Source organism: Mus musculus, chromosome 5 (genome assembly GCF_000001635.26).
Source record: "Mus musculus strain C57BL/6J chromosome 5, GRCm38.p6 C57BL/6J".
In the NCBI taxonomy this organism is placed as follows: domain Eukaryota; kingdom Metazoa; phylum Chordata; class Mammalia; order Rodentia; family Muridae; genus Mus; species Mus musculus.
The window spans coordinates 120,860,923-120,874,685 of NC_000071.6; the positions used below are offsets into that span (position 1 = coordinate 120,860,923).

Genomic DNA, 13,763 nt, shown 5'->3' on the forward strand with positions numbered 1-13,763 from the left:
ACATTATGAGTGTGCATCTGAGAACTCACACATCTGCGAGACCCTAAGTCTGACCTATAAGCTAGCATTAACCTTGCAGACAGCACTTTACAATATTCACCTGTGACGAATCCACAACAGCTGTGCTGAAACTGGTGCCTGCCATCTTCTGGATTTCTCTCACTTGCTCTTCACGTTTTAGTTGTGTGTGCGTGTGTGTTGTTGTTGTTGTTGTTAAGAATCTAGGAGACTATGAAAGGATTTTTCTTTAGTAACAATTCAAGATCAAGAAAAAGGAACAACAGAAACTATGTTTAGGATGCTTCATGCCTCCTGGTCCACAGCCTGCTGTGAGGAGGGTTTGACAATCTAAAGAAATGACAGCAGGTAAACAAACCCCAGAGTGTCAGGGAGCCCAGGAGCCAGAGGTGGCAGGTGCAGAGTCTGATTTGCATAGCCCCGCCCTTCTTGGGAAGACAAACCAGCTATGGATATAAGAGGCAGCTGACTCCTGAGGCAAGGCTGCAGTCAGCAAACATTCCTGCCCTCAGGATGGCGAAAAACCTTAGCAGCACTCGGATTGCTCTCTGCAGCACTCCGGCTTGGAGGTTGGATAAGTTCATAGAGGGTCACCTCCTTGGTGACATCACCTTCCTTACTGAGCTCAGAACAGACGTGAACTCCATAAGTGCTTTCCTGAAGGAGAGATGCTTCCAAGGTGCCGCCCACCCTATGAGGGTCTCCAGGGTTGTGATGGTGAGTCCCATTAGTCTGAGCTCATTGGGGTGGGGTGGGAGAGGACTCTCAGAAGCCAGACTGCAGTCCTTAGTGGGGTGTGAGTTACCTACCTGCTCTGTGCCCAGTATTCTCATGTAGACCCCAGCTATGGCACAGGGCAGAGGACAGAACAGGGACCCCACTGCTGGATGACTGGACTGATGGAAGCTCATTGCTCATGTTTCCATCTGTCCCATGGGTCTGTATGACAGCAGTCCCTGTCTCAGTCACTGTGAACGCTGCAGACATGTCATTTTGTAATGTCCACTCATCTATGTCAAGGGTTGATCTGTGTTAGTGATAGTGCTCAGCATTTTATTTAAGAGGATCTCTGCATATCACTTGTTATATTCTCAAGTTTTCACTTTTTGTGAAATCAGTTTTCTTGATACTAAAAGGTCTCAGAAAAATGTTAAAATCGATACAGACTTTCTTCCTGTGTGGTAGACATAGTACATTCCTTCAGATGCTCTGTTAACAAGAGGGACTATGACAACAGTTTCATACATCTGTGGTAAGTCACTCAGTCTCCTCTCACCCACTCCCTTGTACTTGAATCTGATCTCTCCCAGAGAGTCGTCTTCCATTACACACACACACAAATTCTGGATAGAAACAGATAAAACAAGGATATTCATCAACCTGAGTCTGGCTTATCTCCTGTACCACAAGAAAATCAATTTTCTTACAGAGATCCTAATTTCACTCTTCAGGACTGAATAGAATTCCACTACACATGGGTGAGCTTTCTCCATCCAAGAATCACTCTTAGTGATGGACTCCTACTCTGTTGAGTGTCTGGACTGACCAGCATGGCTCTTCTATCCTTTGTCATTTTCATCCTTGTTTTTTAGGGTGGTTCCTACAATCGATACACTGTGCTCAAGGGCAGGTCAGAGGTCGACCTATTGGTATTCTTTAATAATCTCACCTGCTTTGACGATCAGTTCAAGCTACAGAAAGAGGTCATTGAGGAAATTCAGAAACACCTGTGCCAGTTCCAGCAAGAAAAACGACTGAGAGAGAAGTTTAAGGTCCAGAGCTCAGACCAGCCCAACTTTAGGTCCGTGAGCTTCAAACTGAGCTACCCCAAGTTTCAGCAGGAGGTGGAATTTCATATGCAGACAGCCTATGATGCCCTGTGTAAGTCAGCAAGCAGCAAAGCCTCACCCTGCCCTTCCTTATGCCTGAGTCCTCTCTTCTATTCTCTCTGTCTGTCTGTCTGTCTGTCTGTGTATGTTGGGGCACTGTACACATGTGTGCAGACATGTGTGCTCATGTTTGCATGTGTAGGTAATGGTCAGGCGCCAGCCTTGGAGGTTGGTTACTTAAGAGCCTATTTTGGTTGAGAGGTTGACCTGGAGTTTGCTGCCCCACCTTCATGGCTCCTGCAGTAAGGAGCTGGGGTCAGGTGGGGTGTGTGCTCTGATGGAGCTGAACCCACAATCTCTGGCACCTGGAGCCTCAGGATGTCTATTAGGTACAGCACAGGGCTGGGGGGGAGGGGATGCTTGGTCTCCTAGAAGTGTCTGTAGGCTATGAGTCTCCACTTCTTTTTTTTTTTTTAATTTATTTTTTTATTAGGTATTTTCCTCGTTTACATTTTCAATGCTATCCCAAAAGTCCCCCATACCCACCCCCCCAATCCCCTACCCACCCACTCCCCCTTTTTGGCCCTGGGGTTCCCCTGTACTGGGGCATATAAAGTTTGCAAGTCCAATGGGCCTCTCTTTGCAGTGATGGCCGACTAGGCCATCTTTTGATACATATGCAGCTAGAGACAAGAGCTCCGGGGTACTGGTTAGTTCATATTGTTGTTCCACCTATAGGGTTGCAGTTCCCTTTAGCTCCTTGGGTAATTTCTCTAGCTCCTCCATTGGGGGTCGTGTGATCCATCCAATAGCTGGCTGTGATCATCCACTTCTGTGTTTGCTAGGCCCCGGCATAGTCTCACAAGAGACAGCTATATCTGGGTCCTTTCAGCAAAATCTTGCTAGTGTATTCAATGGTGTCAGCGTTTGGAAGCTGATTATGGGATGGATCCCTGCATATGGCAATCACTAGATGGTCCATCCTTTCGTCACAGCTCCAAATTTTGTCTCTGTAACTCCTTCCATGGGTGTTTTGGTCCCATTTCTAAGAAGGGGCAAAGTGTCCACACTTTGGTCTTCGTTCTTCTTGAATTTCATGCGTTTAGCAAATTGTATCTTATATCTTGGGTATCCTAAGTTTCTGGGCTAATATCCACTTATCAGTGAGTACATATTGTGCGAGTTCCTTTGTGATTGGGTTACCTCACTCAGGATGATGTCCTCCAGGTCCATCCATTTGCCTAGGAATTTCATAAATTCATTTTTTTAATAGCTGAGTAGTACTCCATTGTGTAAATGTACCACATTTTTTGTATCCATTCCTCTGTTGAAGGGCATCTGGGTTCTTTCCAGCTTCTGGCTATTATAAATAAGGCTGCTATGAACATAGTGGAGCATGTGTCCTTCTTACCGGTTGGGACATCTTCTGGATATATGCCCAGGAGAGGTATTGCTGGATCCTCCGGTAGTACTATGTCCAATTTTCTGAGGAACCGCCAGACTGATTTCCAGAGTGGTTGTACAAGCTTGCAATCCCACCAACAATGGAGGAGTGTTCCTCTTTCTCCACATCCTCGCCAGCATCTGCTGTTACCTGAAGTTTTGATCTTAGCCATTCTGACTGGAGTGAAGTGGAATCTCAGGGTTGTTTTGATTTGCATTTCCCTGATGATTAAGGATGTTGAACATTTTTTCAGGTGCTTCTCTGCCATTCGGTATTCCTCAGGTGAGAATTCTTTGTTCAGCTCTGAGCCCCATTTTTAATGGGGTTATTTGATTTTCTGGAGTCCACCTTCTTGAGTTCTTTATATATATAGGATATTAGTCCCCTATCCGATTTGGGATAGGTAAAGATCCTTTCCCAATCTGTTGGTGGCCTTTTTGTCTTATTGACAGTGTCTTTTGCTTTGCAGAAGCTTTGCAATTTTATGAGGTCCCATTTATCGATTCTCGATCTTACAGCACAAGCCATTGCTGTTCTATTCAGGAATTTTTCCCCGGTACCCATATCTTCGAGGCTTTTCCCTACTTTCTCCTCTGTAAGTTTCAGTGTCTCTGGTTTTATGTGGGAGTCTCCACTTCTAAATGATTATATTCAGACATATTTAGGATACACTTGGGCTTCCTCCACTCGCTACAAGCCAGGCAAGTTTGTTTTCAGAAAGGTGGATCAGCCAGCTTCATGTCCACCTATTTAGTCAGACAGTGAGCCTGAGGGATTCTCCAGTCTCTACCTGCCCAGCAGAGCGATTTTGGTGTGGACCCTCATGCCTCTCAACCACAGCTTCTTATGTAGGTGCTCAGAATCTGATTTTGGGTCCATGTACTTCTCTAAGAAGCCCCTTACCCACAGAGCCATCTGCCCAGCCCCTCGGGCATCCAGAAACAACTGCATGATGAACAGCTGTCTATGTGGCTAAGATTGGGAATTGTGTGTCTCTAAAGTGGGACAAGAGATAGGGCTAAAAATGAATATCTGTTGAATCTTCTATCAAAGAATGAGAAACTTCAGACCTATGCAGAGGCCTGGATATCTGTGTAGGTTAGAGGAGAAGCAAGAAGGGCATGCAGTATGCAGAAATTCCCAGAGGAGTCTGTCCCCCTCTGGAAAACGGAAAACCCAGCACACACAATTCCCACATGTACACACAAGTGATTTAACTGACATTAATGATCCTCTAAACTAGTATCTCACACCAGTCCTGACAAACAGTGGATTGCCATTGTACTTGTGGTTTTATATTTAGGGGACACAGCACCCCCTCTTGGCCACTGTATGAACTGCTGTTATCAACTTAAGAGACAAGGCCACTAGCCCTGGGCTTAGGGGAGCCATGGAAACAGTCCAGAGTCTCAGGCAGCAGGGACTGAGAGGGCCAGCCTGCTGTGGGAAGTTGCAGGAGTCTTAGAACCCTGCTCAGTGGAGGGGGCTGAGAGGGGGGTGACTCAGAAATGAGTTGGGAGGGTGGCTCCTGCAGAAGCCCGTCTTGCTCATGGACTTCCCCAGCGTGAGGCAGCTTTCCAGTGGGATAGGAACTCTATCCTAGAAGGACTCCCTTGGGAATGCTCATGTGGATAGCAGTCCAAAAGAGAACCACAGCCACAGCCCTAACCCAGGTAACTTTGCAAATGAGCCCCACTGTGTGCTAGGTCCTAAAATAGTAAATTGGCTCTTGAGAACTTCCTGGGTCACTGAGGGACTGGACTTGTACTGTGTTCCATGTGTGAATGATTTGGGTCTGTGCCAGCATCAAAGCCTGGTGGTATGGCTGCTGCAACCATGGCTACACACCTGCAGACACCTGAGGCACAACCTGCTGCCTTCCTAGACTATTCAAGTGTGCCTACACACCTACACATAGCCACACACACATCAACTCTATAGCCTGCTCCCTGTCCACTGTAAAAGTTCACAGGACACACATATACCACTACCACTGCCACCTCTACATCCTGAAACTCTCAGGAACTGGACAGTGAACAAAACATGGCATTAGGTTAGCCACTAAAGAAATTCGTGTACTGCTGACAAACAGCTCTGTGTGTAAAAGCAATCACTGTACAAGCATGATGACCGGAGTTCAAATCCCCAAAGCCTACCTACACTTAGGAAGTTCCACACATTGACCTGTATCCCTGTTACTATGGGAACAGAGACAGGAGGGTCTCTGTGGCCTGATGGATGCCAGCCAAGCTCCATGTTCACAGAGAGACCCTGCTGCAAAGGGAGGGGGTGACAAACTATAAAGGAAGATACCCCATCACCTCTTGTGGCCTCTGAATATGTGTTTACCACATCCATGTGCACACAATCCACCCTTCATCTCAAAATAGGGCAGAGACTGTAAGCAGGAGATATGATATACAAATGCAGTAGAGTGCTCCATGGTACACCAGAGCATGGTTGGCCATTATCAAGTGCCTGTGTAGCTCTCTTGTGTGTGATCATTGTGTGATGTTTCTTCCCACCACTGTCTCCAGGCCTGTGAGTAAGGCATCCTACTAAGAGCAGTTGGTGGCACAGACTTTCCCAGACCAATTCATGTATGCAGTCCAGAGGTGTGGTGGGCTCGTGTCTGTATGGGGAGTGATGCTTGCTGCGGACAAAGTTTTCCCTGTTCATTGAACCCCATAGAGAGTGACTGTGACCCTATAGAGCAGGAAGATCCACAGAGCAGGGATGAGTCTAAACATGAGAGTTGTTTTCTTTACAGATGAAGTGAGAAGAAAAGAGAATCATAACTGTGAAATCTACAACAAAGTATACGCCCGACTCATCCGTGAGTGCACCATGCTGGGCAAGGAGGGCGAGTTCAACATCTGCTTCATGGAGCTTCAGCAAGACTTTCTGTGGAAACGTCCATGCGAGCTGAAGAACCTCATTTGTCTGGTCAAGCACTGGTATCAACTGGTAAGGCATCTGGCCCAGACACTGTGGACCCTATGTGTAGAGAACGTGCATACAGGCCAGAGAAGAGGTCTATTATAGCTGGCTGTCTATGGACATGATAGCTTTATCACATAACTGAGACTGCCTTGGGAGGGAAAGGTCTCACTTGGTTACACATCCCAGTCATAGGGCATCATTGAGGGAAGTCAGGACAGTAACTGAAGCAGAGACCATGGAGGAATTCTGCTCACTACCTTGGTCTCCATGGCTCACTCAGATTGCTTTATTACAGAGCAAACTCTCAGGCATGGCACCAACCACGTCCATCACTGACCACGAACACATCCCCACAGACTGCCCTAAACTAGACTGATTAAGGGAGGGATTTCCTCTTGATTAAGGGTGCCTCCTGCTCAATGACCCTACCTTATATCTTGTTGACAAAAACTCACTTTCACTAATGGCCCACTTACAAATTGATGCTCTCACACGCCTCTATTGAACCATACCCTTTACTTTCTTGACTTTTTGCTAAGACATCATGTCAATATCACGTCCTAAAACAAAATCTTTAAAAATCAATTTAAAAAAATGTCAACACTTAAGAAAATTATTATTTCAGTTGTGGGCTCATATAAGATTTGAAACATTAGTTACAATCTTCCTTACTCCAAGAGGGAAAAACCAGGTCACCGTCACAATCATAGCAAAAAGGCTCAGTATCTGATATCTGGGACTTAACAGTTCTCTGAGCTTCTCAGGTCTGCCATCCACAGCACACACAACACACCTCAGGCTCAGGCCAGCTCTGTTCTCACATTGCTCTGTTCCTGGCAGTTGTCTCCTGCTCAGGGCGAGTCCAGTATCTCCGGGTCTCCACTGCCATCGAGGCTGCCCTTTCACCAATGGCTTCTCCTGGCCTCTCTCAGTGCCAGGTCTCAGTTGCTTCCCATGACCCCTCCAATCCTGCAGGTTTCTTGGGACTAAATCTTTACAACTTGCGAGACCTGTCTGCAGTACCAATGTGCCTGCAAAACAGAGGCAGACTGGGGACGCCCTCGACTACAGATTGTGTTTGCTGACCTTAAACTCATTTCAGAAGACTTTGCCCCTCTGGTACAGGTTCTTTCTAAGTCAGAGCTGATTTTTCAGCTTCAGCTGGTGAGAAATTACTTATTCTTAATCCAAACATAGCACACAAACAGCAAGGATGGGGTCCTTGCTTTTCTCTGAAACTTCACTCCAGCCTCTGATACCTGCCTGTCTCTCAGCACTTCTGTCTTCCAAGTTCCCACAAACAGCCTGGTAGGCTCTCAGCTCTCAACAGCTCTTCCACCCAAATTTCCAAAATTCTTTCTCAATCCTCCCAAGGAGCACCATGGCTGGTCAGTCACAGCAGCGCCCCTCCTCCCTAGGACCAGTTTCTGTCCTAGTTTGCTCTGACTGCTGTGGTAAAGATGCTGCTGCTGCAAAGTAAATTGGGTGGAAAGGGATTGTCTGGCTCACGTTCCTGCATTGCACTCCATCTCTGAGGGAAGCAGAGGCAAGAACTGAAGCAGAGGCCATGGAGGAACTCTGTTAGCTGCCGGAGACCCTTGGGCTATCAGTCTGATTTTTACAAACAACTCAGGACCACCTGCCCAGAACAGGCAATGCCCACAATGGGCAGGGCCCTCCACACTGATCAAGGAAATGCCCCACAGGCTTGACTCCAGGTCAGGCTGATGGAGGCATTTTCTCAGTTGTGGGTCCATCTTCTCCAGATGGCACTCTTCCGTGTCAGGTTGACAAAGAGAAATGAAAATGGCACAAGGGGAGGAAACAGAAAATGGAGGGAAAGTGGTTAGAAGGGGAGCAGAAGAGAGGGGTTCAGAGAAACAGGGTTTGGGGAACAGCAAGGGAACCTGATGCTGTAGGAGGGAGAGGGAATGGGGAGGGAGGACGTCCTGTGCTTTTTCGAAGTGATTTCTTCTAGTCCACTTTCCAGTCAGCTAACTCTCTCTTTAGCCTTGTCTAATTTACTGTTCCATGGCAGCTGCTTCATTTGTGTCTCTGCAAGTCTGCTTCCTTCTTCAATCCCTGAATGTCACTTTCTATGGCTTATATTTCCTGCCATTTCTACCTATTACCTCTTTAAATGGATGATATCTCAATACTTTTTTTCTGGATGAGTTTTTAAATGTATGTGTGGTATATGTGTGTACATACCTGTTTGTGGGAGCACACCTCTTTGTGTGTTCTTGTGTGTCCATAAGAATGCAGAGGTCAGCATGTGAGGGCAGGTCCTCAGCCATGCCCCACCTTGTGTAATCAGTCAGGGTCTCACACCTGGCACACCTTCTGCTGGATCAGCAGCGCTGGACAGTCCTGCAGCCCCTGCAAGCCTCATCTCCAGCCCTTTGAGCTAGGATTAGGAGTCCATTTCCTCAAGAGCCTGACATTCACATAAATGCTGGGGATATTGAGGGTCAGTGAGTGTGGGGGGAAAAGGGGATTGGGAGAGAACCAGCATACCACCAGAGTCCCACTGCTTTGGGTGGGCAGATGCAGGAGGACTGCCACATGCTTTCCACGCAGCCACAGGTGGGTGTCTGGCTCTGTGAAGCCATTGACCCTACTCGACGGGTGGTGGACAAGGAGCAGCCCTAGGTACCAATTTCTGGGCCTCGGCATCCCACACTGGATAAGGTGGAGGAGCTGAGAACAGAATAGGGGCCTGGGGGGGGGGGACTCATCAGCCCCAGGGTTGAAGAGAGGAGAGGGCAGGGGGGAAGGGGGTGCTGGATGGTTCCCATGCGGGTGAGAGTCCTTGGTCTGGTCCGTGACTGGAGCACAGGATGGCCTTCTGGTGGGAGGTTAGATGCAGCTCTTTAAGAGAAAGCCCATCCCATTGTTCAAGCACAGCAGGCCTTGATGATCAGATCAGAGACAATCTTTGGTTTTAGAGCTTTATTGTAGAAAGGAGGGAGAAAGAAGGTAGAAAGAGGCTGGTCATGCCCACGTGGAAAGAGGAGGAAAAGGGAGAAAGAGAGAGCTAGAGAGTAAGGAAGGTGTGGGCTCAAAGAGAGCGAGGAGGGGCCAAACAGCCCCTCTTATAGTGGGCTGGACTATCTTGCTGTTGCCAGGTAACTCTGGGGAGGAGCACACCTGGCTACAGTCAGGTAACTGTGGGGGTGAAGTCTAGCCAGAATGCCAGAAGCTTGGGACATTGTCTTATGTGACTGATAGTCACAAAATTATGGAGTTGGGGGCTCTGTGGTTACAGGATTATGGGAATGTGGCTCACCTTTCCGTCCCTTGTAGAATTCTCTACTGGGTCACCGGAACAAGCCCCATTCAACCAAATAGGCTGCCTATCACAGTCCCACAGGATCTGATTTCTAGTTCTCACCCCAGCAATGTAGAGGGAGGCACTTTACCCCTGAGCCACCTCCCTAGCCTCTTCCCAGGTACTTCAGAGACCATGAAAATCTCCCAGAGGGAGCCCTTGTTAAGTCCTGCCTCCACCCTCACTCCTAGCTGTTGCTCATGGTGTCTTGATTCCTCCCGTGTCTGCTAGTGAATGCTGTCTTTGTGGAGCATACAGGGTCAGTCTCAACCACTCAGCTCTTGGCTATAGCAGAGGAGGGGCCAGAGACTGAGTCTAAATAACTGGCTGTGAAATGACATCATCAGGAGGCAGCTGAATTGAGCCTGTGAGAAGTGTCCCCCACATCAGAGATGAGAGCCTCTTGTTTCTTATTGCCTTTCTCTTCTCAGTGTAAGGAGAAGCTGAGGGAGCCGCTGCCTCCACAGTACGCCCTGGAGCTGCTCACTGTCTATGCCTGGGAACATGAGCTTCCAGACAAACATGAAACACAGACAGCTCGGGGTTTCCGGACCGTCTTAGAACTGATCACTAAGTACCTATGTCTTCGAATCTACTGGACATTGTATTATGACGTTCTACATGAACAGGTCAATGCCTACCTGTACTCACAGGTCAAAAGAGTCAGGTAGCTTGTCTCCACATAGCTCTGCTTTCCGTGGGTGTCAGGCTGTAATCCTGTGAAAAGGGAGAGGTGGGAGTTCTGTGTCAGCGCAGCATCTCCTGTCACCGGACTGACATGAGGTCCTAATGCCCTGGGAGATGGGGAGGGAGGATGTTTATCTTGCCTGTGGTGAGGAGACCAATGCTCTGACATTGTCCTAACCAAAACAGCAAAGGAAGGGGAGGACATGGAGTGGGGACTGAGATTTTCCAACAGTGACAGCATCACAGGGACTGTGGTGCACTCAAGACCTGGGGTGGACCAATTACCTGTAAATAATAGAGTGCTATGTCACCCTAGGGAGTGACATGTCCTGACCCCGTGTTTAATCAGTTTTCCATGAGACTGGCTGGTCCAGCTCTCCCTATCTCACAGATCAGAGACCCTGAGGGACTTGCCCCAGGACACACAGCTACTAAAGGGTAGAGGATTTGAACCCAGGCCCTCTGGGTCATGCCCAAGGATCCCTCTAGTCTTGCTGTATGCTCTGGGGCAGGGACACTTAGGCATGCATTGCTGGGCTCCTCCCCTGCCTCTGTGAAATGGTATCTGAGGTACTGGTTAGCTGCTCAATTCACTCCCTGAATGTTGCTCTGCAGTCCTCTGATCTTGGACCCAGCAGACCCAACATGGAACGTGGCTGGTTTAAACTTACAGGGCTGGTGCATACTGGCAGAAGAGGCAAAAGCCTGGCTGGATTACCCATGCTTTAAGAACAGGGATGGTTCCCGAGTGAGCTCCTGGGATGTGCCGGTGAGACCCTGTCATCAACCTGTCCCCTTGCACACAGCTTTGGTCACTCCATCTACTTGGAGAATATTCTCACCGAGACTTGATCTTTTGCTAAGGGTCTTTACACTTCTGTGAAGGCAAGCTGCTTGTAAACTGCCTTTTACAGCCAGTTTAGTGCCATTCAGAGATATCATGGGCTGGCAAGATGGCTCAGTGGGTACAGGCACTGCCAACACTGAAGACCTGGCTTTGATCCCTAGAAGCCATATGGTAGGAGGAGAAAAAAGAATTCCCCAAGTTGTCCTGTGACCTTCATGTGTGTCCTGTTACACAAGTGGACATGCACACACATGCACATGTGCGATCATATGAAGAAACAGATATATAGACTCTTAGAGCTGAAGCTACTGGCTGAGGGACACTGAGCTAGAGAGTGGGATCCCATGGACTCTGAAGCCAGTCAGGTCCATGAAGAAGTCTGTCTTCCCTGTCTCATTGTCATGAGGCCAATGGGACTCAGTGGGGCTGTGTCACAGCCACAGAGGGACCTGCACTTGGATCTTTCCCCTACTGGGGCAGCGTCTGCCTGATGCTAGGGAACAGATGTGACCTCAGGGTGGGGATGAACGTGTGTGCAGTGATGTGTGGAAGACATCACAGAGGGTCAAGAAGGAAGGGAGAGGGGACATGGAGGGAGGCAGCTGTGGGAACAATGGCCTGTAGTGCTGTCCTGCAGCAGAGAGGTGGCTAGGCCATGTCTCCCATTTGGCAGATTTTCTAATGAAGAAGGGACTGCCTGTCAGGTCTTATGTACCCTCAATGGGCAAAGTCATAAAGGTGTCCTGATGGCCATCTTTCCAACCCTTGTGTGTGCTGGCTCCATTTCTCAGGAGATCCATGTGTGATGTCATGGTACCCACCCTCAGGGCTGATTTACATCCCCCTCCTGGAAGCAATGCAGGTTCCTGACATGATTGTATATTTTTCATTGCAGCCAGACAAAAAAGGATTTGTCTTCCTGTGAGCACCCAAGCATCTGCCAAGGAGACTCCAGAGTCAGGGTCATGTGCTCCTCTGCTGTAAGACTTTGACCTAGAGAGGACCGGATGGTGCTCATGGAGCCAGCGAGGGGTATCCAACCTGTGATCAGACTCCAGGCTTCTGATCCCTGCCTGCCCGCCCATGGACAGCCTTCCTCACAGCCTGCTTCATCTGCCTAAGCCTCTAACAGTGTTTTCTGGGAGTCAGGCTGTGATGGACAGAGATTTGACTTCCATCTGTCCACCTGTTGGGAGGTTCTGTCCAATAGTGGCTGATCATCATCAACAAACCACAGCAAGCCATGAGATGGGTGTGTACTCTGAGGGATCCATCCTCATCTCACATAGAAACTCTTCCACAGCTGCACATGTCCCGGAGCCATGGGAATCTGTCTAGTGATCATCGAGGTGCACTGTTTCTGCAACATGCAGGCTGGGTTTCTGGCAGTGCAGGAGAATAAAATTGCATGGACTTTGAAATTTTGATGTGTTTGTGAGGATGAAATTTGAAGCACTGAATTAAAGCAAAATGCATCAAATGAAACTAAAAAGAATTTATTCTCCCTCCCTCCTATCCTTTCTCTCTTTCTCCCTTCCTTCCTTCCAACTGGATCTTATCTGTTCCACCCTAGTCTGTAATTCACAGAATACCACTTGCTTCAAGTTTCTAAGTTCTGGAGTTTTACACACATCACACACACTCACACACACCACCACCACCACACTTCACATACAGGCTAAATGGTTCCATAGCTCTGTGTGGTGAATCAATAGTCCTATAAATACAAAAATACTTTAACCATAAAATATCCTCTCCTGCTGTCTGCACCGGGGCTCCTTTTCACTAAGAATGCACTAAATTGTTGAGGGCTACCAGCTCCCAGACCCTGCTCCTGTCCCCAAACCCTACCTGTCCTCAATGTCCACTCTCAATCTCTGTGAAGGGGAGGGGTGGATCTCCCTGGCCCCTCATTCATTCAGATCTCACTCCAGCAGCCCTGAGGACCAGGAGCCCCAGTGTCCCCATGTGTGAGAGGATGCTTGTCCCCTGCACCACAGGACAAACCACACCCTCCCTGTACTTTATCTGAGCTGTTGGGGGACCCAGTGATGCTGGTCTATGATTCCAGTCTTGCCCTTCTGAAACCCCCAGATACACAGGGTTCTAATAGACAATGGCCCATCATATGTCTTCCCTCATCTCCCCCATACTAATGTAATTCCATGCATGATCTGTCATGCCTGCATCCCATTTCTCCATGGTGGGATAGAAAGATGAGGACCTTTATGATCACAAATGGCAGCCATGGATATGAGTAACAGTAAGGGCTTGTCTAATGTCTGACAGAGAGGGTGTGTGTGGCTCAGTGGCTGAGTGCTTACTCAGCATGCATGAGGCCTGACTTGTAGACATCATCCTGAGTTGCCTGTGGCTTTGATGTCAGAGCCAAGTAAAACACCAAGATCAACATGGCTAAGCAGTTCTCTTCCTTCAGGACCCTTCTGCTTGCATTTGGCCGCTGTGTGTGTGTGTGTCTATGTATGTCTGTGTCTGTGTAGAGTGAGGTGAGGGTGGGCTTTCATTGCTGCCAGAGAGTCACCAGCTTCCTGAGTCGAGCACAAGATCCCTTCTTTCCCCCACTATGTGTGCTTGTAACCTGCTCAAAAGTCAGTTAACCATCCTGAGCTTTGATCTTCCCAAATGTCTTATAACCCATGTGAA

General features: G+C 48.3%; 1 protein-coding gene across 2 annotated transcripts; it reads left to right on the forward strand.

The window, feature by feature from the left end:
- Positions 1–499: 499 nt before the first annotated feature.
- On the forward strand, positions 500–12,584 carry Oas1h (2'-5' oligoadenylate synthetase 1H). 2 transcript variants are annotated; one of them, NM_145228.2, is made up of 6 exons: positions 500–735; positions 1,611–1,899; positions 6,062–6,258; positions 9,997–10,232; positions 10,868–11,021; positions 11,995–12,584. In NM_145228.2, exons 1-6 carry the CDS (start codon positions 532–534, stop codon positions 12,022–12,024), a joined length of 1,110 nt encoding a protein of 369 aa, NP_660263.1. In that variant the 5' UTR covers positions 500–531; the 3' UTR covers positions 12,025–12,584. The 2 variants fall into 2 exon arrangements, with proteins under 2 accessions (NP_660263.1, NP_001153406.1); NM_001159934.1 differs by lacking the exons at positions 9,997–10,232; positions 10,868–11,021.
- The last annotated feature ends 1,179 nt before the right edge of the window (positions 12,585–13,763 follow it).

What these genes read in the sequence shown, in the direction of transcription:
- Oas1h (NM_145228.2), top strand. Translation starts at nt 532, where the DNA reads ATGGCGAAAAACCTTAGCAGCACTCGGATTGCTCTCTGCAGCACTCCG. An exon ending in GGGTCTCCAGGGTTGTGATG is followed by an intron (nt 736 to 1,610) that starts GTGAGTCCCATT and finishes CTTGTTTTTTAG; the next exon opens with GGTGGTTCCTACAATCGATA. An exon ending in TCACAGGTCAAAAGAGTCAG is followed by an intron (nt 10,233 to 10,867) that starts GTAGCTTGTCTC and finishes GTTGCTCTGCAG; the next exon opens with TCCTCTGATCTTGGACCCAG.